We start from the raw sequence: 24,413 nt of genomic DNA, 5'->3' as shown, positions 1-24,413 counted from the left end.
CAGGGGGACTTTAAAACTCCTTGAGAAACTTGGAGTATGTGATTTATGAAAACATGAAACTGTAGCAATCGTATGCTCAGATATGAAATGTGTGTAAAAACCACATTAAGCAGATTTTCACAGAGAACCGTCGGGGAGCTATTACAATTGGACACAAAGACTAGTGCTAAAGAGTTGCCACATTTATGGTTTTAAAACAATGCCAAAAATTTGAAAATGCTTGTGGGTTGGTTGTAATTAAATTTGTGTGTTGCAAAACCCCTTTACCTGGCATTTGTAAAAATTCACAACCAAGATGAATGCCATCACTAAAACTAACACACTTGATATGTAGTCAATACAAAGTTCTTCCAGTTTATATGCTTTTTTTTTTCTTTTTTTTACTCATCCCTTGAACACTATTCATGGATTTCATCAGGTCCCTTTCCACAGGTGTATTAATCAAGCACAATGCAGTCTGCATTCATAATCTAGGTGCTTGATTTTATACACCTGTGGAAAGGGACCTGATGAAACCCATGAATACTAGCAATATTTGCTACATCAAAGCCAGAGCATCAGCAGCTGATGTTCATTAAGCTCATCCAAACAATGCGTTTCAGATGGGAATCCTTTAATTAGGTTATCAGTCAAAGTGCATAAATTAGCTTGAAGCATGCAACAGTATATTGTCAAAATGTCTTCCTTTTTGATGGTAATTTTTTCCAGTCTGGTTGTTTTCTTAGTGGCACAAGCAGGTAATATGGCTCTTGTAACAGATAGAGCTTTTTAACACTATGCATTGCACACTATTGCTGAATTTTGCACACACCAATGCTAAAGTCATCTTCAAATTCACCTTCCTTCAGAAATTACTGTGGAATGTGGCAAAAACTCTATGTCTGTGCGATGGATTGAAGCAAACTCTCAAGTGGATCCATCCCTTCTCCGCCTGGGTGGCTGCCCTCCAACCCAGGTTTCTGTAAAACCTCAAGGGTCTGAGGCAGTGTTCTATGCTGAATTTGGGGCGTGTGATATTAGGAGGATGGTAAGTTCAGTAAAGAATTTTATTGTAATGTAAACCGATTTGCTATTTGATTTACTCTAGTTTGGAAGTATGAACCACTGGATTGTTCCCTAAACTTGGGGAAACAAAGTTGTATTTCCTGTAGGTGATTCACTGAGCCATATTCAAATCTCAAAACTTTTTGGAGATATCTGTACACGGAAAAAGTACCTCTGACACAAATAAAGATGACTGTGATTGGGGTATCTTTGCAGTGTTGAGAAAAGTAACTCTTGTTCATATGTGGTGTGAATGACAAAGTTGTTTATTAAGTTTAATGTTTTGAAATGGCAATACACAGTATATAGAAAATACTTAATCTATTCATTAGTCTTTTCTCAATCTCTTCCCCCTTCATAGGTGACAATCAATGAGATTGTATTCGAGACTGAGATCACTTCTACAACGTTGTCAAAAACTGCACCAATTTATTACCCTGTGGCCTGTAAATATGAGAGGTGACATTGTGCTCAATTTTAATCCATCTTATGCTTGAAGACCTATGTCAATGTAGATAATAAAAAAAAACTGCTGCCTTTTTCTCAGGCCAGAAGATTGGACGCCACCCCTGTATGATCCTCTGATGTTTCACACACATGGCCAGGGAGAGCTGTCCTTTCGTATGACTCTAATGAAGGGTATGTACTAATTGTATGTAATGAAACATTCTTGACTTTCTTCTTGAATACAGAACTATCTTATAACTAATTTTCTAATTATAGATGACTTTAGTGCTGTGGCAACTACCACAACATTCCCACTAGGCTCAACAATCCCAATTGCTGCTTCATTTGACCAGAAGACCCATCAGCCATTAATACTGCTCCTGGATGAATGTGTGGCCTCCACAACACCAGAATTGGGTCCAGATTCTCAGATTTACCCACTCATTACCAATAAGGGGTATGTGCGAAGACGATGAGTGCTCTTTCTGGAGTCATAATGTTTCTGTTCTACAGCAGTGGAGTGATTAGCACAGTTCTTGGTCTTACTACCTTTTAAAATTGATTACGGTGTAATTACCTTTTTGTTTTGATTTTAAGGTGTCTGGTAGACAGCAAAAAGACAAACTCCAGGTTTCTGCCACGAAACCAGTTGTCAGAGATCAGGCTGAGTCTTCAAGCTTTCAAGTTTGCCATCGGAGAAGATGCAAGTCTCTTTTTGTTTGTCTCTGTTTGTCTGTTTGTCTCTGTTTGTCTTATTTTTCTTTTGCACCATCCTCAGGTCTACCTGCATTGCAGACTTGTGGCATGGGACCCAAGAGACCTGGATGGTAGCAATAAAGCTTGTCAATATGACCGAAAAAGCTCACGGTATGATTATTTAAAAATTGAATGCTGAATACTCTTCAAAATAAAGGTTCCTAAAGGGGGGGGTTTAAAAGTAGAGCCATACAACAATTTTGGGTTCCCCAAAGAACTTTCCAATGAACCATTCTTAAAATAACTATTTTTGTCAACTTAATCCAAATAACCCCTTTTCAAGATTGCATTGATTAGTTTCTTCATGAAAATGGCTAAAAAAGAGATGTACAGGCTCTTTTTGTTTTTGCAGGTGGGTGTTGACTGATGATCCATCCCAGAGTTCTCTCTGCAGCTGCTGTGACACTAACTGTCAAGGAAGAAAGAAAAGGGAAATAACAGGTGAACGTTCCCTGTTTTTGCTTAAACTACAAACATGATACTTCCATAAATAATTTGGGCAACATTTCAGGAGTTTATGAAGAATCATTGAGTATTTATCAATTCGTTTTACTAATGGACAAACTGGCTGTATGATCTACAGATTCCTCTACTTTAACTTCTGTGCTTGGGCCCCTTGTTGTTGAAAACTGAGGACAGTCATGCCTCATGGATTTGGCAAGGTTTGCAATCTTTGCTGGTATTTATCATTATTAATTTCCATTATGTGACATCTGTTTCATGTTTGTTTTCAAAGATGGGCTCCTCCAAGCCACTGGAATTGTTTTGGATGTCCTAAGGATGGAGCTCTCTGTGCCTGTTCAACTGTTTCTTAACTATTAACTCTTGTTAAATAAACTATTACAAAGTGGATGTTGTTCTTTATTCTCTATAGTGAACATTGGCTTGTGGACAAATTAACTTATTTTAGTTACCCGCAGGGGTGGCGTTTGTGTATGGCAGTTGCCATAGCCTAGCAGACAGTTTAGATAAAACATCAACTACTGATGATGCTTGTTAAAGATTTTTGGAGGGCTTTAACCCCCCTAAATGTCCACCCAGCAACTTAAATTGCTATTAACTGTACACTAATTCGTGATCGCCTCAGTCACCTTTAAGAGTCATATGAAACCGGCTCCTCCCAGTATTATCTCCTCAGAGCAAAAGCAGAGGACAACGTGTGTGCATTTATTGATAGATCGTTATGATGGATGCATCTGTGTAGTTCTTTGTCAACTGCAGTTTACATATGATGCTGGAGCAATTCAACACGGTTTCAGAAAAAAAAAGGTAAATTTTATTTTAACAACGTCGAAAACACAATGACAGATTTTAAATGAACACAAATATGTACATGTATACATTATTGATTAGCCTAGCTGTAAGATACTGAGTAAAAATGAAAAGAAACCGGCCTATTCGATCTTCCCTGGATGTTGGGGTTTTTTTTACGAAGAAATTAAATGATAGCAATCAGGAGAATTGAAGCAGCAATTAAAAAAAAAAGAGGACTGTAGTGCTGTCAGCGAAACCTTAGGCCTATCCACTTGTGCAATAAAAACTGCACTGCAACAAAAACGTAAGGCATGTGTTTTTATATTCAATGCTGTTCACTGTGAGTTTTAATTATAGTGTAATAGTTAATAGTGCATCGTGCATTTTGTTTGGTATAATGTGAGGTATATCGTTCGGTAATGTCGTTGTTCTATGTATGCCCAGATGGAATGCCATACTCTAGGTTTTTGTGAAACGCCGCCACTGTAACCAAGTTACCCTCAAACATCTGTTTTTAGTGTGAATGACTGAAAAAAAATAATAATAACATTAGGGAAACTGAAATTGCTGCTGAAAAAAGTGACACTGCCTCTCCCAAAGAAGAACATGTTGTTGTGAAGAACATGGGGATAATGAATTTTAAAGACTCTTTTATAACTTCTCTAAACTGGCCACGAGATGGCGCAATAGTTTTCATGGGGATTTCTTTTTCCTTTTTTACTTTGGCGCCATCCAGTGACGTGACGCTTACGCTCACTCGACGCTAGTGTGAGAAATGTATTACGTTACTCTACCAACTTCTGGTGAATTATTCAAATAAACATACCACTCGTAAAACTAATAAACATACCACTCGTAAAACTTGTTTACACTATGACAAATTATTTTCGCATAAAATTTTAACGCATTAAGCAATTTGCTACACCATGGGTAGCATTAAACCTTAATGGTATCATCCGTTAATGCGTAGGGTTTTTTTTCCAGGTGGTCTTTCTCTTTTATTTTTTAGAGTGGAGAAATGAACTGGTTTCACTGTAACAACTGTTTTGTGAGAGAAGGGAAAAAATTCGTTGTGTCTAGCTGTGGCCATATATTTTGTGAGAACTGCGTAAATGCAAGTGAGTCCGGAATACGTTACATTCAATACGTTAATTTCGGGATGTTGTGATCATTTGACCCTTTTTGTTATTTGCGAAGATAATGTGAATCATTAGGAAAGTTGAATGTGTTTTTCTAAAGGGCAGTGCCGAGTTTGTCATGTCAACTGTAACTACCTACACATATCTGATCAGGTGAGTCGAGTTCACTGAGAAACCAGATGATCTCAGGCACATTCACACTGCTGGCTCTACTCCACAGGGGGCCCTGGGTGGGTCTGGCCCACCCCCCAACTTTCTAGCCCACCCCGAGGGTCCCATGGCCCCCTTTGGAGCTGGGCCTGGTGGTCAGACTTGTTTTGAGTGCTAAATACAGTTCTGTCCATGCACTGTTTTGCTATAGGAGAGAGTACAAGTTGTCAAGTCACAGCTAAATTAGTGAGTTCAGTTGATGTCGACTGTGGTTTCTTTCATACAGCACACAACTAGTTATATGTGACATATAAGGAGGCCTACATGCTAAGAAACTTTTTTTTTTTTTTGTTAAAACTGTCAACCGTAATGAAAACTGCATAAAATAGTGGTATAGTGCAGAATTTTTCAAATTGAATAAAAAGAGGATGAAAGCAGATAGTGTTGTCTGAAATAGCTTAGAATAAAAATGAAAACCTTTAATGCATTACAAAGTCTTACTATTTATTATTATGTCACTATAGTTAAAAGCATTATTATTAGTTAGAGAAAATATGACCTTAACTTACCTATACAAACAATATGTATTATTACCAATTCCTTCCAACCTCTGTGTCAATTCTTACATATTCTTTCATTTTGTGAAGATGAAGCCTCAGGAAAAGATGTTTTTCAAAGATCCAGTGAAACTCGTTCAGACTCGTCTGGAACATATTGGACAGGTCTCAGTAATTTTCTGCTTATCAAAATACATTTCATTTGTCCCAAAAGCTTTCGATTATAAATGAATTGGAAGGCTAGAAAACCCAAGCATATGCTGTGAACTCTGGTACACAAAATCATGTCACAGTGACATCAAACCCTAAGCAAACACAATTCTGCCAGTTATAAATTAAGGAGATGTGTTTGTTTCAGATAGCTAATTTTCAGAAAAGGCAGAAGGAGCGAGTCATCGCTTTCTTAAGAAGCAGGTCTGCGGAACTGGAACGAAAGCTGAAAGAAGTTCGTGATCAGTGCTACAGGTGGTAATTAGATCTGAGATATATTCAGTGGCACTTAAAATGGGACTGTTTAGTTACTTGTGCTTTGTTTAAGGCAAGTCTCTGAGCTGAAACTAGAGAACGAAGAACTAAAGAAGCCGCTTTCTCAGAGGAGGGTAAGAGTTTCTTATTGCATGTCCCTCACTTGCCTTCTAACTTACGTTCTCTTCAGATGTGATCATTTTTCTCCCCTCCACACAGACATCTCCTGGGAGGTTTCCGATTAATGGGTAAATACAGATAATTGTCTATGTGCATAGATGTGTGCCATAATATAATATAATATAAACATTTAAAATATTTTCTCTCGATATATAGAGGAACTCCAAGAATGATTCTTCCTGTGGCTGTCACATCACCAGGTAGCAAGTTTCATTTGAGACAGGAACCTCACTTCTTATACACTATAAGGCTCTTTATATTTTGTTCTTATCACATTTCATTTCCCATTACATTTCTAGTCACACCTCGCTCTAGAGCTGTCAGGTAGGTTTGCATTCTATCATCTCAATTATTTTTAAACAGTAGAATTGCCTTCCCTCAAATAATACTATCCAATTCTGATTGTCATGCAAGTTCGGGTGACACTTTGGAGAGGTTTAGACATTCCAGACTCGGCATGACAGTGAGTTAGCTCCTCTACTATATTCTAGTATATCGTTTATTTAATTTTAATATAGTCAGTTATCAGTATAAGCAAAATAAGCAATCCTTGTGTGACTTTTACATCTTATTTGTTCTAGACACCCCCAGGGTCATCCATCTCTATGTCAGGCATGAGTTCAGTACATGAACATGGTTTCAGTAAGTGAGGAATAGTGACATTGTTAATCATATCTCTAAGATATCATTATTTGAGTTCATAAAGTGTCCATGGTGTCATTCAAGGTGGACACTCTTTACTGTTTGTATGCTTATGTTCTCTTTTTATCTTAAAGGGACACCCAGCTCAGTTAACACTCCTACAAGGTAACGTTTTATGCATTTACCTTGACTAAACATTTTTAATGCCCCAAATTGAAAGTTTTCACACTAGGAAATTGCACTGTCCATCTTCCCTTCTCATAATTTTTAGGTCCCAACATACAACCCCAAACAACTTTCAGTTCCAGCTTCTGGCTAGACCTACACTCCAGTCTCCACGGCCATAAATCAATAATCATTTGTAGCTTATACAGGTCATTAGAAAGCTACTTTATAACTAAGGCAGCACCCACATCACCCAATAGATGGATGATATTCTTTGCATCATATAAGTAGAAAAAATTATATTGGCCTTTTATTTGAAAAATAATTTTAAGTTCAATTAAATGTGACAAATAAAAGCAGTATGAGTCATAAATGTTTTTAATTTACTTTGGCACCTCAGTTTTACAGTTTTCTCATTTTTTGAACGAGGTTATTGCTAGAATTGAAATGATACATACAGACAAAATGTAACTTTTCCAATTGAAATGGAATTCATTCAACATTTTTGTTGACCACATCACACAAAAACAAAACACATCAACATTTTTTGTAAGCTTGGCTCAGTTACAAGAAGGATGTCAGAAATAAATGAATGAAATGCATTTTTCCCCAGTGTATTATAACAGAAAGGAATATGAAAGGAACGAGAAAAAGGAATGTCTTCAATAATTCTCCAGCATTATTGATTTATTGTATAATTATAAATAATAGCTGTATTATGGTCCCTTTTTATAGATGGAGTTTGATAACAAAACTTAGACATGGTTCTACAAATATACACTTTAGCATACCAAAAGATCTGAGCTTCTAGCATACATAACCAACACTTGTGTGTCTGTGTTGATAAAATACTGATCTAATTTAAATCTTAATTTAATACCAAATATAGTTATACTCCAAATATTGTGAATAATTTGCAGGCCATTTCATACCCCATTTGCCTAATTCAAATGTCATGCAATTACCACATTTGATGAGACCTATTTGATAATGTTAAGAGGATAATTGGACAGAATGAAACAGTGAGTTAAACATAATTGGTCATGTTTTATTTTGCCACCCTGAAACACAAATTTACAGACAATAAGGCACAAGTTTTTACAAAAGCCAAGGCTTTTGTTGTCTTTTCATTGGATAATGAACAAATCTGCCGTGGAGTAGGGATGTATTCAAATGAAAAGTTTATTCACAATGAAGTAGAGAGATTAGAGAAATGGATCAGATAATAGAGTGCGGAATGTTAGCTCATTGGAAGGGGGAAAATATATTGTAAACCTAAGGTTTAAATTGTTTAAGAGGGAATCAATATACAGTGCCATATGGATCTCTGAATTAAACAAAAACGTACTCTCACATTGCTAACATTTCTGGCCCAAACATCTAAACTACAGTACCTAATAGATAACCAAACCAATGTTTCTGAAAATAAACAGTTTGAGCATCATCAGTTCTAAGAAGCAGCCATTAAGGCTCTAAAAGATTACTAAAAATAATAGCATAATAAGGGTAATACTTCGCAGTGAATGTAGTCAAATAGTCAGTCAAGACCAAAAATACATTACAATTTTGCATTTTCAATACTGCCTGTCCAATAGGTAACAAATGATGTAGTGACTGTTGAAGAAAATACTTCACATTGCTAGTTTTTAACAGTGGAAAAGAGGGCATTGCATGAAGTGATTTTATACTGTGCCTTCAAACGGGTCTTGCCATAATTACAGGACTCACAGCAGATTAACAGACATGATCACAAACGGTTTTCTTTATATTAATCAATAACTGTGAGCTCCGTGTCCAGTGTTGTACTGTCTTTAGACGCAAACCAGTCACGCACCTGTTGGTAACTCATTTTTGACTTTCGGCAGAGATGGTCAAGGTCTTTCTCTTGTAATGGTCCCGTCTGTTGATAATACAGCTCCAACGGACTGATGTCTACAGAATCCGTTACAGACTTCTGTGTTTTTGTTGTGCTGTTCCCTTGTGACTTACGTTTCCTGTTGCCTTCACTTCCTGGGGTTCCACTGGCATCGGCAGCAGACCCTCCACTTTGTAACAATGCTATCTCAGCAAGCACTTGTCCACGTACGTCAGCATGCACCCAGCGTACATGGCCATTTTTTACAGCATAACGCGTGTCCCCAAACCACTGGATAATGTCAGCACGAGGCAAAGACGTTATTTCCACTAGCTGTGTGTATAAATCACTCTTTGGCCATGGGCATTTATGGAAGTATTCCTTTAAGATGGCCAGTTGCTCCTTTGTTTTCCTTGGTCGTCCAGCCACTGTTAATACTGAAGAAGGTGAAGAGTTGTCCAAGGGCTTTAGGGAGTTGTTCAAAGTGTTTGCTTTGACAGAGCGTGCAGATTTTGACGACCTGGCTGAGTGTTTTTTAGATGGGGTGATGGATGGAGAAGAAGAAGAGGAAGTGGGTGCAGCTGGCTCTGGAGGTGTCACACAATGTCCCTCACTTTCCAGTTCGCTTCCTACTTCATCATTATTCTGAATCTCACTTTCCTCTGAACATTTCTCCTCATCTTCTATTGCTCCATCTTCAAATGCCTCAAGAGTGTTAGACAGGAAAAGCTGGAAAAACTGAGAGCTCCTCTGCCGATTCTTTCGCGATCCTGTTCTTTGCCTGGTCTGTTCTTTGCCTTCGTTGTCAGCATGCTTTGTAATTTGCTTTTTAGTGGTGAGAGGAAGAGGCTGAACCTCCTGAGACTGAAGTAACAGACTACAGTTGGGTTCATTTTTTTCTCCTTGAGAAGCAGAGAAGGACGTTGTCAATCCCCTACCATTTCGCAGCTGATAGCGACTGTCACTAAACCATTTTCGAATCTCATTACGAGTTAGGCCCGTCTCCTCTTGTAAACGCTGGAGCTCTGTCTCATCAGGCCAGTTTTCCTTTAGGAAACTCTTACGCAATGCAGCTAACTGGGCTTTGGACTTTTTGTAGCGGCCATGCCGTGGCTGCTCAGATCCAACAGGAGATTCTGTAGAAGTAGGTGGGGTAGCTGCTTGAGGTGTTTCGGGCATTTCTACTGGTTGTCGGTAGTAGTACGAATCCTGAGGAGGAGGGAGAGATGAACGGAAACGTGAGGGAGCAGGAGAGAGCTTTGCTGGTTCTGTGCTTTCAATTTTATGTCTTTTGCGAGGCACTTGTGGACTTTGCGCTAGATCTTCTACGTGGTCTTCTGTTTCTTTAAAATCCTCAATTCCCTTTTTCCTCTTCATAGTGCTCTCTTTGTGTGTCTCACTTGTTTCCCCAGGCCTAGCCAGCTTAAGCCGTGTCTCTTCAATGTCCTCCGATGCCCAGCTGATTCCATACTTGATGCGTTGCACCATGAACCACACTTTGACTTTATCTAGGGGAAGAGTACAGACATGGGCAAGAGTGCTGACCTCTTGAGATGTTGGATAGGGGAAGGTGTTGAAGGCCTGAACAAGTTCAGGGACACTGTCCAACTCACGTGTTTGATCGGACTGGGTCCACACTAGCTTCAGTCCTTCAGATACCAAAGGAAGACAAACTACAGAGTTATTATTAGTGCTGAAGCTTACTGCAGTGCTGCCATTGCTCTCTCTTGGTCTGCGATTAGAGGGGCTTGCATGTTCCTTTCCATCGGAATTGTGGTGTGGTGATTTTTGCAGCCGTGGACTGGTGAGGTTTCCGTCTTGTCTTTTTGCTGCCACCCCTCTCGGAGAGATAACTTTCAAGTCATGGTTAGTGTGCGTCGCCATCAGAGATGTCACACCTCTATTGCCACAGACTGAAAGAATGACAAAGAAACTGAGTCAATTGACAATGTATACAATTTAGAAAGCATTTTAAAAATATATTCCTAATGGCAAGTATAACAAAGAACATAAAGAAGTTTATTGGAAGAGTAAGATTGGTCTCATAATTAATTTGTTTTGGTAAAATATCAAACTATTCAAATGTACAATGGAAAATAACAGATTGAATATTACAACACATACCAGTACAATCTGGATTTGTAGTCATTCGAGTTAAAACCGGTAAAAGCTGACCAGTGCAGCACTTTATTGATGAATGAAAGTCAATCAAGGCCCAAATTGTGACTTTTACACTCATTGTGAAATGGCCAGATTAGAAACTGCAGTTGCCCTCACAAGCGCCATAACACAGCATAGTAGGGCATGTGCACTACCCACCATGCCTTTTCTTGAACAGTTAATCTTTGTGAACTTAAAATCCTGCTTGTTGTTTGTAAGCCAGATTTGTGAGGGGTGAAGAGGTTGGAATGCTGGGGGGTGGTGGGCTGTTGCTGGCTGATGGGTGCAAGGATGATGCTACTTTGATTGGTCAAATCTACAACAATTGTTCAAAGCATTTGCAAGATCCAGCCAACTTAACCTCAGGAAATCTTACATTATTGATGCCTATCCAGAGACTGAGTTTCAAGGAACACCATTCATCAAACTCACTAAAAGTCATTAAACTGGAACTTTATGGTCAAGTCTACAGTCCAGCCACTGACTTTCCTCTCTAAAGTTGAAAGAAGGACAGATGTCACCCCCTTCCCCCTGCCGTTCTCTTCCACACATTAGCCTTTTATTAAAGCCTGTCGTATACTCTACACCAATGCACACCCAACCCCCACTTTGGCAGACTTGGGCAAAAGAGATGGGGGCCCTGCCCTTCACAGCTCTCTTGCCCCTTTCCAGTGCACGTAATGCTCCACTTCCCCCGTTTGCCTGACTCCATAGAACCATATAGAAGTTCGTTTAACCTTCCAACAGATGGCCAAAAGGATAGTAGGAGTTGGTCTCGGTTAAATAAAGGTAACAAAAGTTAGTGCAATTTGTCAAGCTGGTTTGTTTGCCAGTTTTGCTGTTTGCCTAGATGCCTACCCAACACAGCTCAGTCTACAGAGAACACGTTGGTTAAGTTAAATTGGGTCAGTGCTAAAAACATTGTCTAATCATGACATGAGATGATTTCTCAGTGTTTGTCCTGACTAAGACACCTTAACTGCTTATGGTCTCCAATTTGTAAACGAACGACACAGTACCTTAAGACGTTAGTTCAACCAAAAATAAAAATTATCCCATAATTTACTCGCCTTCAAGCCATCCTAGGTGTATATGACTTTCTTCTTTCAGCCAAACACAATCCGAGTTATATAAAAAAAAAATACTCTGGCTCTTCCAAGCTTTATAATGGGAGTGAATAGCACCCTAGATTTTGAAGCCCAAAAAAAGCACATCCATCCATCCATCAAAATAAAAAAATCCATATGGCTCCAGGGGGTTAATAAAAGGTCTTCTGATGTGAAGCAATGTGTTTTTGTAAGAAAAATATACATATTTTTAACTAAAAACTATAATCACTGGCTTCTGGTAATGGCCGTACACACGTCGAGTTCCGGTGGAAGAGTGACCACTGACCCGACGAATGACATAGGATGTAGGAGTAGCGTAAGCTTAGGTGAGAGTAGACGCCTTTCGCGGTTCAAACAAATAGGCCTGAGCAACAAACTCAAGCTCACCTTCTCTTGTATCAAAATCCTCCAACATTTCTCTTTAAAAAAAAATCTCGTTTTGGACTTTTAATTTGTGATCTTCTGCGCTTCCGCATGCGTCAATACGTCGGGTCAGAGTTCACTCAGCCTTGTGTATGGCTGTTACCGGACACCAGTGATTATTGTTTATAAAGTTATAAATATGGATATTGTTCTTACAAAAACACATCGCTTCACTTCAGAAGGTCATTATTTACCACTGGAGCCATATGAATTACTTTTATGATGGAAGGATGCACTTTTTGGGCTTCAAAATCTAGGGTATCATTCACTCCAATTATAAAGCTCGGAAGAGCCAGGATATTTTTTAATATAACTGATTGTGTTTGGCTGAAAGAAGAAAGTCATATTCACCTAGGGTGGCTTGAGGGTGAGTAAATGTTGGGATTTTTGGGTGAACTAACTAAAACCCTTTAAGTTTTAGCTTGTTGAAGCAGCATCCTATGACTTTAATGAGCCCAAAACAAAGCTGAACTGTGAACCACAGAAACTGATTTTGCATGTAGTCTACTTGAGCACAGTTAGGCAATACTGATTGGAAAGGCTTTACCAATGTTAGGCAATTTACCACTACACGCAACAAGCAGGCCAGTCATCTACAAAACAAGTTGGAGGTGAACTTGACAGGATAAATTCCAGACCGCCTGTGGTGACCTCATTTATCAGATGATGACTTGGAATGACTCGACTAAGCGTAAAGTCCCTTGAAGTCAGAATAGCTTTTGTCATCACATTGTTTAGCAGCGTAACCATTTGTACTTTAGGGTCCAGTTTACAAATATATGAACTTAAGAAATATATATTTTACAAATACATTCACAAGTTCACATATTTTCCAAAGTTTAGTCTGAAATGTGAGATACTCAATATTAATATGGTCAAAAATTAATAAATAAATTATGTGAGAATTAATTTTAATATAATTTGTGAACATGAACAATGGTCTATCATACATGCACTCTATAAAAAAGAAATACATTGCAGTTTACACTAAAACTTGGTTAGACTTGTTGGAAATTGCGTCATTGGCCGATGTTTGTCCATGGCCTCTTTTATAATCAGCTTACGTGGGGAACTTTTGACGCAGGTCGTAGGGTGTGAGATGAGATCACTACAGTGTGTATTTATCCAACAAACAATAAGCAGGTGTAAGGGCCATCGTGGGCCGAACGCTTCTATAATAAACCAGGGTTTATGCCAAAAGAGTTCTTGTACACAATCCATTTCGTGGCGCAGGATCCGCTCACGCTTCAGTTACGCACATAAACAAACTCCCGTTGTTCCACTTAACCACACATTCCCCGTTGAACCTCGTTCAAAACAAATGCTTCAAATAATATGTGAACGCGACGCTAAACAAAATCGCCTGACCCATCGCGTGGCTTTCTGGGTCCAATAACAAGCCTCGTCTCGGCTACGCTTTAAAAACTTCACGAATGTAAACTGTAGCAGTTCGCGTGAAACAGCAACTCACCGCTTGAATTTCTCTCAAGGTTGAATGTGGATACACCACTTCAGCTGGTCTGTATTATACGTTGTTGCTTTTGTTCTGGAAATCCCGTGTATCCCGAAGTGTTTTTCGCCTGTCCGGTCAGACCGAGGCTAGACAGAGAGGATCAGGAAACTCTCGGACCAGCCCCTTCTTTCTCATGAAACGACGGTGCAGTGCTCGAGCAGGTCCAATCCGGGAAGGAGAGGGATGGGAGGAGGAGCACAGCTGAAACTTGGCCCCTTGAATGCACTTCCCATCTGGGATGTGATTACCATGTGAATTGTGCAATATGAAAAGTTTTAGGAGTCTCCAGGTAAGGCTGCAAATCATTATTCTTTGATAGACATGTTATTAGAGATAACTTTATGAATGTTAGAGTTCAGGAAACAGCAATTAATTGAATCCACAAATTAGGAAAACAAACCCCTTTAGAGTAATACAACAAGAGCTCTTGAGTTTACATAGGGGTCCTGATCACCCTTTATTTTGCTTACTTTGACTGTAATAAATGGCTACCCACCAAATATATTAATAGACATGAATTATTGATTTCAGGTGAAGTAATTTTGATTTTGATACAGCCAAGTGTCCAGGAAAACTAATTGAACTTATTACACGGCTGAATTACTTGAAATATTGATTTAATTTACATTATTTAGCATACTTGTAGAGAACGGAGAGGCATAACATGAGCACAACTGTAAGATTTCCCAGATGAGTGGACAGTTATGAAGTGTTACCCTAGTGTGGCTGAGTGCTGTTGTTGACCAATCAGAATCAAGTATTCAAGAGCAATATATCAATCTCTCAAAAATACAACACAAAAGACTAGTAAAATGTCAGTATTTATTGAAATAAAATGTTTGGTTAGTATACATTCATTTATTACAATTAATTATTCTCTTTCAAGTTAAAACCAGTATATTTAAAAGGTTTTTTTTCTTTATTGTTTTAGAAAACAATAAGTTTTGACAAAAATGATGTGCTAATGAACTGTGTAATAAGTGTCTTCCAGACTCAGCTACTGGTATTTTAATAAGTGCTTACTCCTTTGTAAAGATGTACATTACAATAATTTTAGAAAACACATTTAAAAAGAAAAGAAAAAAAAAGAAAATTATTAAAAAACGAGCTCTGTTTCTGCACAGTGACATGTTAAATTTTTCCACTGCCAAGACTCAGCAAGGAACGAGGCACTCTGATGAATGAAGGAGTGAATACGGAGAGCCAGGACACATAGGGTACCTGGGAAAAGACGAACTTCAGAGAGGTGTAGTCCACGACACTGCGGCCTGGAAAATAAACATCATAAACACTGTGTAGGATTTTGGAACATCTATGTATCTTTGTTCATAAGAGGAAGCACCATCACTCCAGCATAAATATCTATCACCGTACCATCAACATCTGTGAGTCCATAGCGCCGAGCCAGGTCACAGGTCATCAACACTTGCCCAGTCATGGACATCAGACTTGTATCTGTTTGTCACCAAGAAGCAGAAAGTAACATGAAAAAGAGCCTCCAAGTAATAAATTTTGCATCAATTTGCCTTTCACGGTAATTCATAACCATGTTAACTTTAACCGCTCATTAAATTTTAAATTCAACCTTTGGCCAGCTCAACTATGCATCGTCCACTAAACTCCGTCGTCTCACCCTTACTGAAAACTTCCTTGAGCTGAGAAACAGATTGTAAACAAATATTTAGCAAGGTATGTCTGTAATATCATAATCATACCCATTTTATATGAACTTTAAAACCAATGCTGATTCAAATCTGGGATAAAATGAATATGGCTTACTTTGGGATCCAAACCTGGAGATGCCTCTTCATGAGATATATACTGATTCACTAACTCAGTCTGAACTGCCCCTGGCCAGAGGCTTACAGAAACCACACCTTTCTTCTTCAGCTCTACTGCCATGTCTGCTGCCATTCTGTCACACTGAAGAAAAGAACCGAAAGAAAGATGGAACATAAATGCTCTGAGAATAAAGAAGGAATAGTCTTCAAACAAAAAATGGAATGTAACTGAAAATGCATTCTGTGCAACTGAAATAATCAGGCTTTCAAATATGATACGCTGAAAAGGACTGCAAATATAGAATCAGTAATGTTGTGTGCACTGACTTACTGCAGCCTTGCCGACCCCATATGGTACATTAAAGAGATAGCGCATGCCACCCATGGATGAAATGAACACAATCAAGCCCTTGCCCTGAGCCACCATCATCCTTGCCGCATACACGGAGCAGAAATAGTGACCCCTGTAAAAACACAGTGACCATGATCTCTGATACGGCTCTCAAAGCAAATTAATTGTTATGAAAAAGTAATTTCGTGATTTTTCAATATGATTCAATTCATTGTGCAGTATTGCTTTAAAGGGTCAAATTTGTATATGGTTCGGTAATAAATGCTAGCCTGGAAATCCAGACCCAAACCAGAAAGATTAAGGGTCTGGCATTGAGTAATGAAAATCACCCAACTAGGGGCGGCACCAAGCATGCATTTGAAAATCTCACTGCACGCAATTGGATAACACTACGACCAATCACAACAATACACGGGGTGACGTATCCAGAGCCCCATACGCTTAGCTACCAGCGGAGCTAACTGGTAGAACTGGTAGACTCTTGCCGTATCCGGTCGGCAAAATAGCAAAAACGTCCTTCTTGCAAAGGAACGATTCGAGCGCCGTCTTCTGTTCCTCTTTTAGATAAAAAGCCAAGTCTAACTCGTTCAATGTAGCGGCCAAAGCCATTTCAAACAACTGGTGTTCATTCATAGCCATCTTGCAATGTTTACTAATGACTTCGACGTCGCAGCGCTGTCGTCATCTGTTTAGCTCGCCTCTGGCCTGCCTATATCAGATACACCGATGTGCTTGGTGCAGCTCGGCTACAAAGGCATAGTTAATGAGCATCATTACTCAATGCCAGAGTGAGTCGTTGAGCAAATTCAAATTGTGTTCTCGCGAGAACTCTGGATTTCCAGGGTAACTAAATGCCCCAATTTACTCAGAACAAAGTTATTTTTCCTTATTTGCTTTGCGGTAAAAAATATGCAAGCTGCGGTATTCTGTTAGTTAACATTCCGATTAAGGTTTTCCAGGAAGTTTGCTTGGGTAAGCTGGTTCAAACTCCTGAAATGAGCTCAAAACGAACATCGTTTTGGCATGATTTTGTTCAAAATGGCTCCAGAGTCAGACCAGCTCATTCTTTGATTTTGCTTTAAGTATATCTGGGGACTTAAAGTTGTCATACTACCGTTCAAAATTTTGGGGTCAGAAAGATTTTTTTTTTTAAAGAAATTAATACTTTTATTCATATAAAAATATATTAAACATATTATAAATAATTATAATATATAAAATTATAAATATATTAAAACAGAAAAGTTATTTAAATTTTTTATAATATTTCACAATATTGCTGTTTGATCAAATAAATCAAGCCTTGGTGAGCATAAGGGGCTAATTTTTAAAAAGATTTAAAAATATCTCCCAAACTTGTTGGGTGAATTTGAGGCTGTCTATTGGATAAGTGACAAAAAGTCTTCAAATGTATTCAAAATTATTATTATTTTTTACATTGGTTCATGCATTATATTTCATTATTTTATTTGGAGTCACCTCCAGATCTGTACTGTACCTGAGTCCAGTGTTGTTTATGGTGTCCCAAATATTTGGATCCACCTCCCAGAACTTCTTGTTCATGTTGTCGAAAATAGTCTAACACACAGACATAAACACAACAATAATAAAAAAAAGTTATTTTATGAAACATCAAAAGTAAAACTAAATCAAGTTTACAAAATCTAAATATTTGTTCCATTGTTAGCTGTAACTGACCTGTACACCAGCATAAGCATTATTCACCAACATGTCAAGCCTGCCATTTTGCTCACGCTGGACACGTTCGAACAGCTCCTTGATGTCATCCTCTTTAGATGAGTCACAGACCACAGGGAGACACCGGCCACCTCTCTCTGTCACCTGTCATCATGGAAATAAAGGAAGCATGAAACCAGTATCACCTTCCCCAAGTTGCACAAACCACAGAGGGTTATTAATGTTACAATCAATAGCCAGTTTCCAAACCTCAGCTGCTGTCTGCTTTAGAGTTTTCTCCTGTCGACCAGTGATGTACACAGTAGCGCCAGCCTCAGATAACTGAAGGGCAATACCTCTTCCAATTCCTCTGGAAGCACCTGTCACCACACAAATCCATCCTGATAGTGCCATCTGATAAACACAGATTGATGTCTGATGTCATAAAGCGGTTCTTTTGAATTAGATCTTTGAATTGGTTCACACAATCTTTATAAACTAGTTTGAAGGCCTGTTCACACCAAGGACGATAACTACTGGAATCACTTTCAGAAAGATTTTTTTTTACTGTAATCACTTTCAGAACGATTTTTTTTACCAGCTGATGAACCATAAAAACATTGACAGCCAATCAGAATCCATCCTGTTATAAAGCAAGTGGTGCTCACTGCAGAGCCAAATGACGTCCAGCTCCCCCTCTGTGGACTTCATGGAGTTAGCTTGACCTAATTAGGTTTAGGGATAGGGCTATGGGTAGTGTTAGGGTGTGGCTGGCCATTTAAGCTTTTAATGCACGCTTTATGAATTAGTGGGCTCCCCCACTACATCCAGCGAGGGGGAGCTGGACATCAAACTCCTCCCATTGGCTCTGCAGTGAGCTGCCTCTCCTGCCTCTTAAAAGTTTGAGCATTTAAAGTGGCAGATGACAAAACTGCAACACGTGCTTATGATAAAAAGAATAACTAACATGGGTATCTTTATGGTAGGCCTATCATCTTTATACTGTTTACGATTTTACACTGTCAACACTGTCTAGTTCCGGCGCACGCATTTTGACAAACGCGAAAGCTCAGAGCATAGAGCAAAACAAAACAAAACAAAACTCCGGTAACGAATTAGAAGTATAAAAAAATATTTTTTAAAGAAAAATGTCAGAGGATTTCGATATAAGAGGAGCTGAGTTTGTTTGAACATGATGGCGTAGTGAACAGCCGAATCATTTTGTTGTCTGTAACGAACTGTTCTCAAAGAACCGATTCGCAAAAATGAGTCGCTAGTCAGTGACAGGGAACAGGGAAGCGGAGAGAAATACAAGTCCGCCTCCCTGTGGTTACATATATCCATTGCAACCTTCTTCACAGCGACAAATAATTGGCCCAGAATGAAAGTTATGCAACAGTGCATCATCACAAATTAATAATTATTTATCAAAGCGTCGTGCAGATGGAAAGATACATTTTAATTTCTCGTTTCACTCTTTTGACACGTCGACTTGTCTCGAAGGCTATGTGTTTAATGCGATGGATATAATATAGCATTGACTTTCTTTTGACAGTATAATGAAAAACCTATTGCGATCTTCCTTTACATAGGCTACGTATTTATGTAAACGAGATACGTACCTGTTCAACGATGCGTTTAAACTTCCGATGAACGGTATTTGTCGCTCAGAAACTCTTGCCTGGACCTGAAATCTCCACCAACAGGCAAAGTGTGTTGAAATGAACTGCTACACATATAACGTGCAAATAAGACAGTCCTGTTTATGGCTATCCTCCCATTCCCGTAATACGTCTAATATAAAGCCACTGCGTTTTGCAAATGTAAACTGCTTTTACAAGTCTATTTAAACATGAAATCACCCACCCCATAAACACAAATGTACAACAATGCAGTTCTTTTCAATTTGTTCAGCTTTTGTTCAACTTTAGCCTAATCACATAGCAGGAAATCAAATCCAGGACTTTGTTCAAACATTTTTGTTTACTGCATGGGAAGGTTATGTTCCTGTGATCTGCCAACTACACTCTTACAAAGCGGCAAGGTTCTTTATTTGCATGGATGGTTCCATTCCACAAAATATTTTTTATAGTGTAAAAAAATGTTCTTTAGACTAATGTACTTCACACTGAGAAAAACATTGCTTTTGTAAAAAACTGTTCACTGGGGTACCAAAAATGGTTCCTGCAATGGAATCTGCAATGTTTATACAAATCATTCAAGCCATTCACTTTCCCTGTAGGCATTTCACATTGGTCTTCTTATTTTTTTTTATTTTTTTTTAAGGTAATTTTTCAATTTTAATTGAGAAACAAAGAGAGAGGAGCTGCATCTGAAATCACAGAGTAGGTTCTTTTGATGAAGAACTTTTACTTCATGACCGATAAAATTGGAAGTTGTAGTCATCCGTGTACTTCTCTCCTATACTATTTTTCGAACAATATGTATTTGGACATACTACTCTTTTGGTGTACTATGTAAGGAAGCATATTCAGATGCATTGGGGACCAGGATGGGAACAGCTAAATCTTAGGTTTCCCATGATCACAAAAGCGCAATATTTCTGAGCACTCACATTGACTACAAGGCCACCACTCTGACAATGGTCATTTAATTACATAATTAAACCATGGTCCTACAACAAAATCACTACCAAATAGTGGTATTCACTGAATTGTTTTATGCAGTCACTTCATTTCCCCAACAGAGCTTGGATTTATGATTGTGGGGCACCCAAGGATCTTGGCCCCAATTACATATTGTGCAATTTGCCATTTGTTATTTCAAGATAACCTTTGCTCTAAATCTATTTTGATGCCACTCTGCAGTCACCATTGCTTGCATGTTACCATTGTTAGAGAATTAAACACTAAAATCCAAGTCGCTGCTCACATACCAAAGGCCACTGTAATTTCCCTTTTTAATAGTTGCCATGTAACATCACAGAGTCTCCCATTAACCCCTTTTCATTGTTTTGTTTTGTTTGAGGTACACAGGACACACGGTTGAATATGAAGCTACCGAACAGTGATGAGATTTAATCGATGCCCTGTGTGTTTTCCTCACAGGTAATGGCTTAATAAAAAAAGATAGTGCTTTAATCTTAGCAATAAAAACTAAGCAGTAAACCATGTTCTGAGATGTTAATTGCTCTGCTCAGTGACAAGCATAATCATTTGAGCAGAGTGTATACTGGCATCACGGTCATGGGGAAAATAATTATTTGATCCCCTGCTGATTTTGTAAGTTTGCCCACTTACAAAGAAATGAAGGGTCTATAATTGTTATGGTAGGTTTATTTTAATGGATAGAGACAGAATATCAACCAAAAAATCCAGAAAAACACATTATATAAAGGATATAAATTGATTTGCATTTCAGTAAGTAAAATAAGTATTTGATCCCCAAGCAAAACATGCCTTAGTACTTGGTGGAGAAACCTTTGTTGGCAAGCACAGAGATAAGACGTTTCTTGTAGTTCACCAGATTTGTACACATCTCAGGATGGATTTTGGTCCACCCCTCTTTACAGATAGCCTACTCTCAGATTCCGGTTTCTTGGCTGTCGCTTTGCAACTCAAAGTTTCAGCTCTCTCCACAGATTTTCTATAGGATTAAGGTCTGGAGACTGCTAGGCCACTCCAAGACTTTAATGTGCTTCTTCTTGAGCCACTCCTTTGTTGCCTGGGCGGTGTGTTTTGGGTCATTGTCATGCTGGAAGACCCATCCACGACCCATCTTCAGTGTTCTGGCTGAAGGATGGAGGTTCTCGTCCAAGATTTTACGGTACATGGCCCCATCCATCGGCCCCTCAATACAGTGAAGTCGTCCTGTAACCTTAGCAGAGAAACAGCCCAAAAGCATGATGTTTCCACCTCCGTGCTTGACTGCAGGGATGGTGTTCTTGGGGTCATAGTCAGCATTTCTCTCCCTCCAAACACGATGAGTTGAGGCCAAAGAGCTCAATTTTGGTCTCATCTGACCACAGCACTTTCTCTTTTCTCTTTTGGGTAAGTATATGATCTTTGACCTGAACATCCTTAGTCTGCATTTCTCTGTACATTTAATGTTGAAAATACCCATTGCATAAAATATTTCTATCACAATACACAAACCATAGGTGACTTGCATTAGTTTTTTATTTCAGCCCTAATAATTCCAAACTGTGAGTTCATGTATGATGCCAAATAAATTAAAATGTAAGTAATATTTGACATTTTGAGTAGTATTTGATCTTAAAATATAAAATATTTCAAAATTATTGTCCTCTATGAAGATTCTAGGTTCTGTTTTTTTTCCATTTTTGGAAACACTTTTTTGTTTAGTTAACTGCTGATGAATTTGCATTACAAATAAAAGTACCATGTCATTGACATTTGCCACACTCAAAACCACTCTGTTATCACCAAGCTCAGCGCTGGGTGTGCCTGACACATATCTTCCTCTTGTGCAATATGATTTTTTATTTATTTTTTGCAATGAAGGTCACTGTCAGTGTTACCACAGTGATATGAAGTTTGTTCTGATTCAAATAGTTCTGAGACAGTACATTGAAAATTTGTTTTTGGCAGCATCTTTTTGATGCTCAAAACTTTGTGGCTTATACAAGAAATCGTTAAACAATCATTAAACAACTCTATGATGGTGGAAATGAACACAAATCCAATGATGACATCACAATTTTGACAAAACCATATCCATATATTAAAGGCTCAGTCGGGGGCCAGTTCTCCTCTGGCCAACGAGCGAACAGTGTATGATTATGATTCAGGCAGCATTGCAGGTCAGAAGTCAGATTGGATCAAAACATTCAGAATATTATCCAGTTCCATCTGGTTGGAAGTCGGAGTCATCATTGCAGTAGACGTGAAGGACTATAATGCGTTAAGAGCTCACTCAAGTACTGGGGAGCTAAACCATTTAGTGCTTTGTAAGTAGTAATATTTTAAAATCTATTCAATGTTTAATAGGGAGCCAATGCAGTTTTGACAGAACGGGGCTAATATGGTTATATGGTTCTTGTAAGAATTCTAGCTGCTGCGTTTTGAACCAACTGGACTTTGTTTATTATGCGTGCAGTGCAACCACCCTGTAGAGCATTACAATAATCTAGCCTTGAGGTCATGAACGCATGAACTGACTGTTGTAAGAATTGAGAAATTCTAAAATGCCGGACAGTCTGGTTGAAGACAGGACCTTGCTGGAAATTACCATTTGAACTCACCATTTGAGACAAAAGTCTCACCTCAGAATACATCTCTTTCCCTCTTCCCCCACCCTCTCTCTCTTATGCTAAAATCACCTGAGATTTACACACAATCTATATGGTTTAAATGTTAACAATTATCATCCAGTTTTATAAATGTTTGGTATCATTTGAAATGTCTCAGTGCGGCTGGTACAAAGGTCTCATTTCCAAATAGGTAAAACAAAAAGTAATAAGGTTTTTAGGAGTTTAGAGATAGCTGGCATACAAAGGAAGGTGGTCTCCTGGCAAATGGTCTCATACCCCCAAAAGGTGTAACCTCTGAATGCAAATTTCCATTGTTAGCAGATATTTACATTTATTCATTTAGCTGACGCTTTTATCCAAAGCGACTTACAATTGCTATATATGTCAGAGGTCGCACGCCTCTGGAGCAACTAGGGGTTAAGTGTCTTGCTCAGGGACACATTGGTGTCTCACAGTGGATTCGAACCCGGGTCTCTCACACCAAAGGCATGTGTCTTATCCATTGCGCCACTACCACCCCATTGCCACTACCACCCCTATTTCCATGTGAAAGAGGTTCTGTCTATATAATGGAATGCAATGAGAAGATCGGGGCCTTCTATTACTCAGATGAGCCCATGATGTTGAAGGACCTCAAAGAATTCAGCATCATGTATTTTAATTTTGGGTTCGCATCTCTTCTCTTTATTCCAGAGCATTTGATGTTTTGTATCGAGTATCTTTGAATTGATTATGAAATTGGCACGATACATTTACCTGACATAATAAATTGTTACATTTGATTATTCTAACCGTCTTTGACATTATTTTCATTAAAGAGTTAAAAGGAATAGCCAAACATTCGCTCACATTTAATGATGCACAGATATCATTAAAACTTTTCATTTATGGAGTCAGATGAAATAACGAGAGAATACATATTCAAATGTATTGCGTTTAATCAAAAAATACTTTGCCTCGAGAAAAGACAGTAACACGTAAATTACCTTCCGTGCTGGTCGGATGCCGGACTTTGGGCCGATCGAGCGTGACTTTACACTGTTCCGCATTTTTCATTGAAAGCATATTTCGTAATATATTTTTAAGATGGAAGAATGCAGTTTTACAGATGCTAGAAATGTGGCTTTCAAATGAAAGATTGGTATCAAAGAGCACACCCAGGTTCCTAACTGACGACGAAGACTTGACAGAGCAGCCATCAATTGTTAGACAGTATTCTGGGATAATACGTGCAGATGATTTAACAAGTTTAGACAATTCTTCATCTCCTATATCTCAGGGAGACTACAATGCACTCTCTGATGCGATACTGTAGTAGACGATTGCATAGTTATAATTTTCACTCTGATATTATCAATCTTGTAAGTAAAGAAGTTCACAAAGTCACTGCTGTGCTGTTTGGAAACGTCCGTTGTTGAAGCTTTATTTTTTGTTAATTTAGCCACTGTTTCGAATAAATACCTAAGGTTGTGTTTGTTTTCTTCTAAAAGTGTTGAAAAATAAGCAGATCT

The 24,413-nt window shown here is 38.5% G+C and overlaps 4 protein-coding genes across 6 annotated transcripts; 2 read left to right on the top strand and 2 right to left on the bottom strand.

Moving 5' to 3' along the window:
* Positions 1-686: 686 nt before the first annotated feature.
* Positions 687-3,100, top strand: zp3f.1 (zona pellucida glycoprotein 3f, tandem duplicate 1). The gene is made up of 10 exons (XM_082172084.1): positions 687-737; positions 849-1,027; positions 1,406-1,503; positions 1,592-1,683; positions 1,768-1,948; positions 2,089-2,194; positions 2,270-2,358; positions 2,600-2,688; positions 2,831-2,909; positions 2,984-3,100. Exons 1-9 carry the CDS (start codon positions 692-694, stop codon positions 2,878-2,880), a joined length of 930 nt encoding a protein of 309 aa, XP_082028210.1. The 5' UTR covers positions 687-691; the 3' UTR covers positions 2,881-2,909; positions 2,984-3,100.
* Positions 3,101-4,226: 1,126 nt separating this feature from the next.
* Positions 4,227-7,309, top strand: LOC309500467 (E3 ubiquitin-protein ligase RNF212B-like). 3 transcript variants are annotated; one of them, XM_082172077.1, is made up of 13 exons: positions 4,227-4,304; positions 4,486-4,619; positions 4,741-4,793; positions 5,438-5,512; positions 5,706-5,812; positions 5,886-5,946; positions 6,032-6,060; positions 6,149-6,192; positions 6,292-6,316; positions 6,407-6,455; positions 6,574-6,634; positions 6,769-6,799; positions 6,906-7,309. In XM_082172077.1, exons 2-13 carry the CDS (start codon positions 4,520-4,522, stop codon positions 6,979-6,981), a joined length of 711 nt encoding a protein of 236 aa, XP_082028203.1. In that variant the 5' UTR covers positions 4,227-4,304; positions 4,486-4,519; the 3' UTR covers positions 6,982-7,309. The 3 variants fall into 3 exon arrangements, with proteins under 3 accessions (XP_082028203.1, XP_082028204.1, XP_082028202.1); XM_082172078.1 differs by having other exon boundaries at positions 4,231-4,278; XM_082172076.1 differs by lacking the exon at positions 4,227-4,304 and having other exon boundaries at positions 4,347-4,619.
* A 517-nt stretch (positions 7,310-7,826) lies between these two features.
* On the bottom strand, positions 7,827-14,530 carry homeza (homeobox and leucine zipper encoding a). The gene is made up of 2 exons (XM_082172070.1): positions 13,818-14,530; positions 7,827-10,567 (listed from the first exon to the last, which is right to left on the bottom strand). The coding sequence occupies exon 2, from the start codon at positions 10,536-10,538 to the stop codon at positions 8,568-8,570; it is 1,971 nt and encodes a 656-aa protein (XP_082028196.1). The 5' UTR covers positions 10,539-10,567; positions 13,818-14,530; the 3' UTR covers positions 7,827-8,567.
* Positions 14,531-14,667: 137 nt separating this feature from the next.
* Positions 14,668-19,450, bottom strand: dhrs1 (dehydrogenase/reductase (SDR family) member 1). Its single transcript, XM_082172071.1, has 9 exons — positions 19,292-19,450; positions 17,940-18,083; positions 17,691-17,834; positions 17,491-17,570; positions 15,972-16,104; positions 15,639-15,782; positions 15,445-15,514; positions 15,234-15,314; positions 14,668-15,127 (listed from the first exon to the last, which is right to left on the bottom strand). Exons 2-9 carry the CDS (start codon positions 18,081-18,083, stop codon positions 14,991-14,993), a joined length of 933 nt encoding a protein of 310 aa, XP_082028197.1. The 5' UTR covers positions 19,292-19,450; the 3' UTR covers positions 14,668-14,990.
* Between the last annotated feature and the right edge of the window lie 4,963 nt (positions 19,451-24,413).

The sequence above is a fragment of the Leuciscus leuciscus genome (genome assembly GCF_965113295.1).
Source record: "Leuciscus leuciscus genome assembly, chromosome: 6".
Classification (NCBI taxonomy): domain Eukaryota; kingdom Metazoa; phylum Chordata; class Actinopteri; order Cypriniformes; family Leuciscidae; genus Leuciscus; species Leuciscus leuciscus.
Note: the sequence above shows the minus strand (reverse complement) of the source record. Positions and strands in the feature narration are given on the sequence as shown.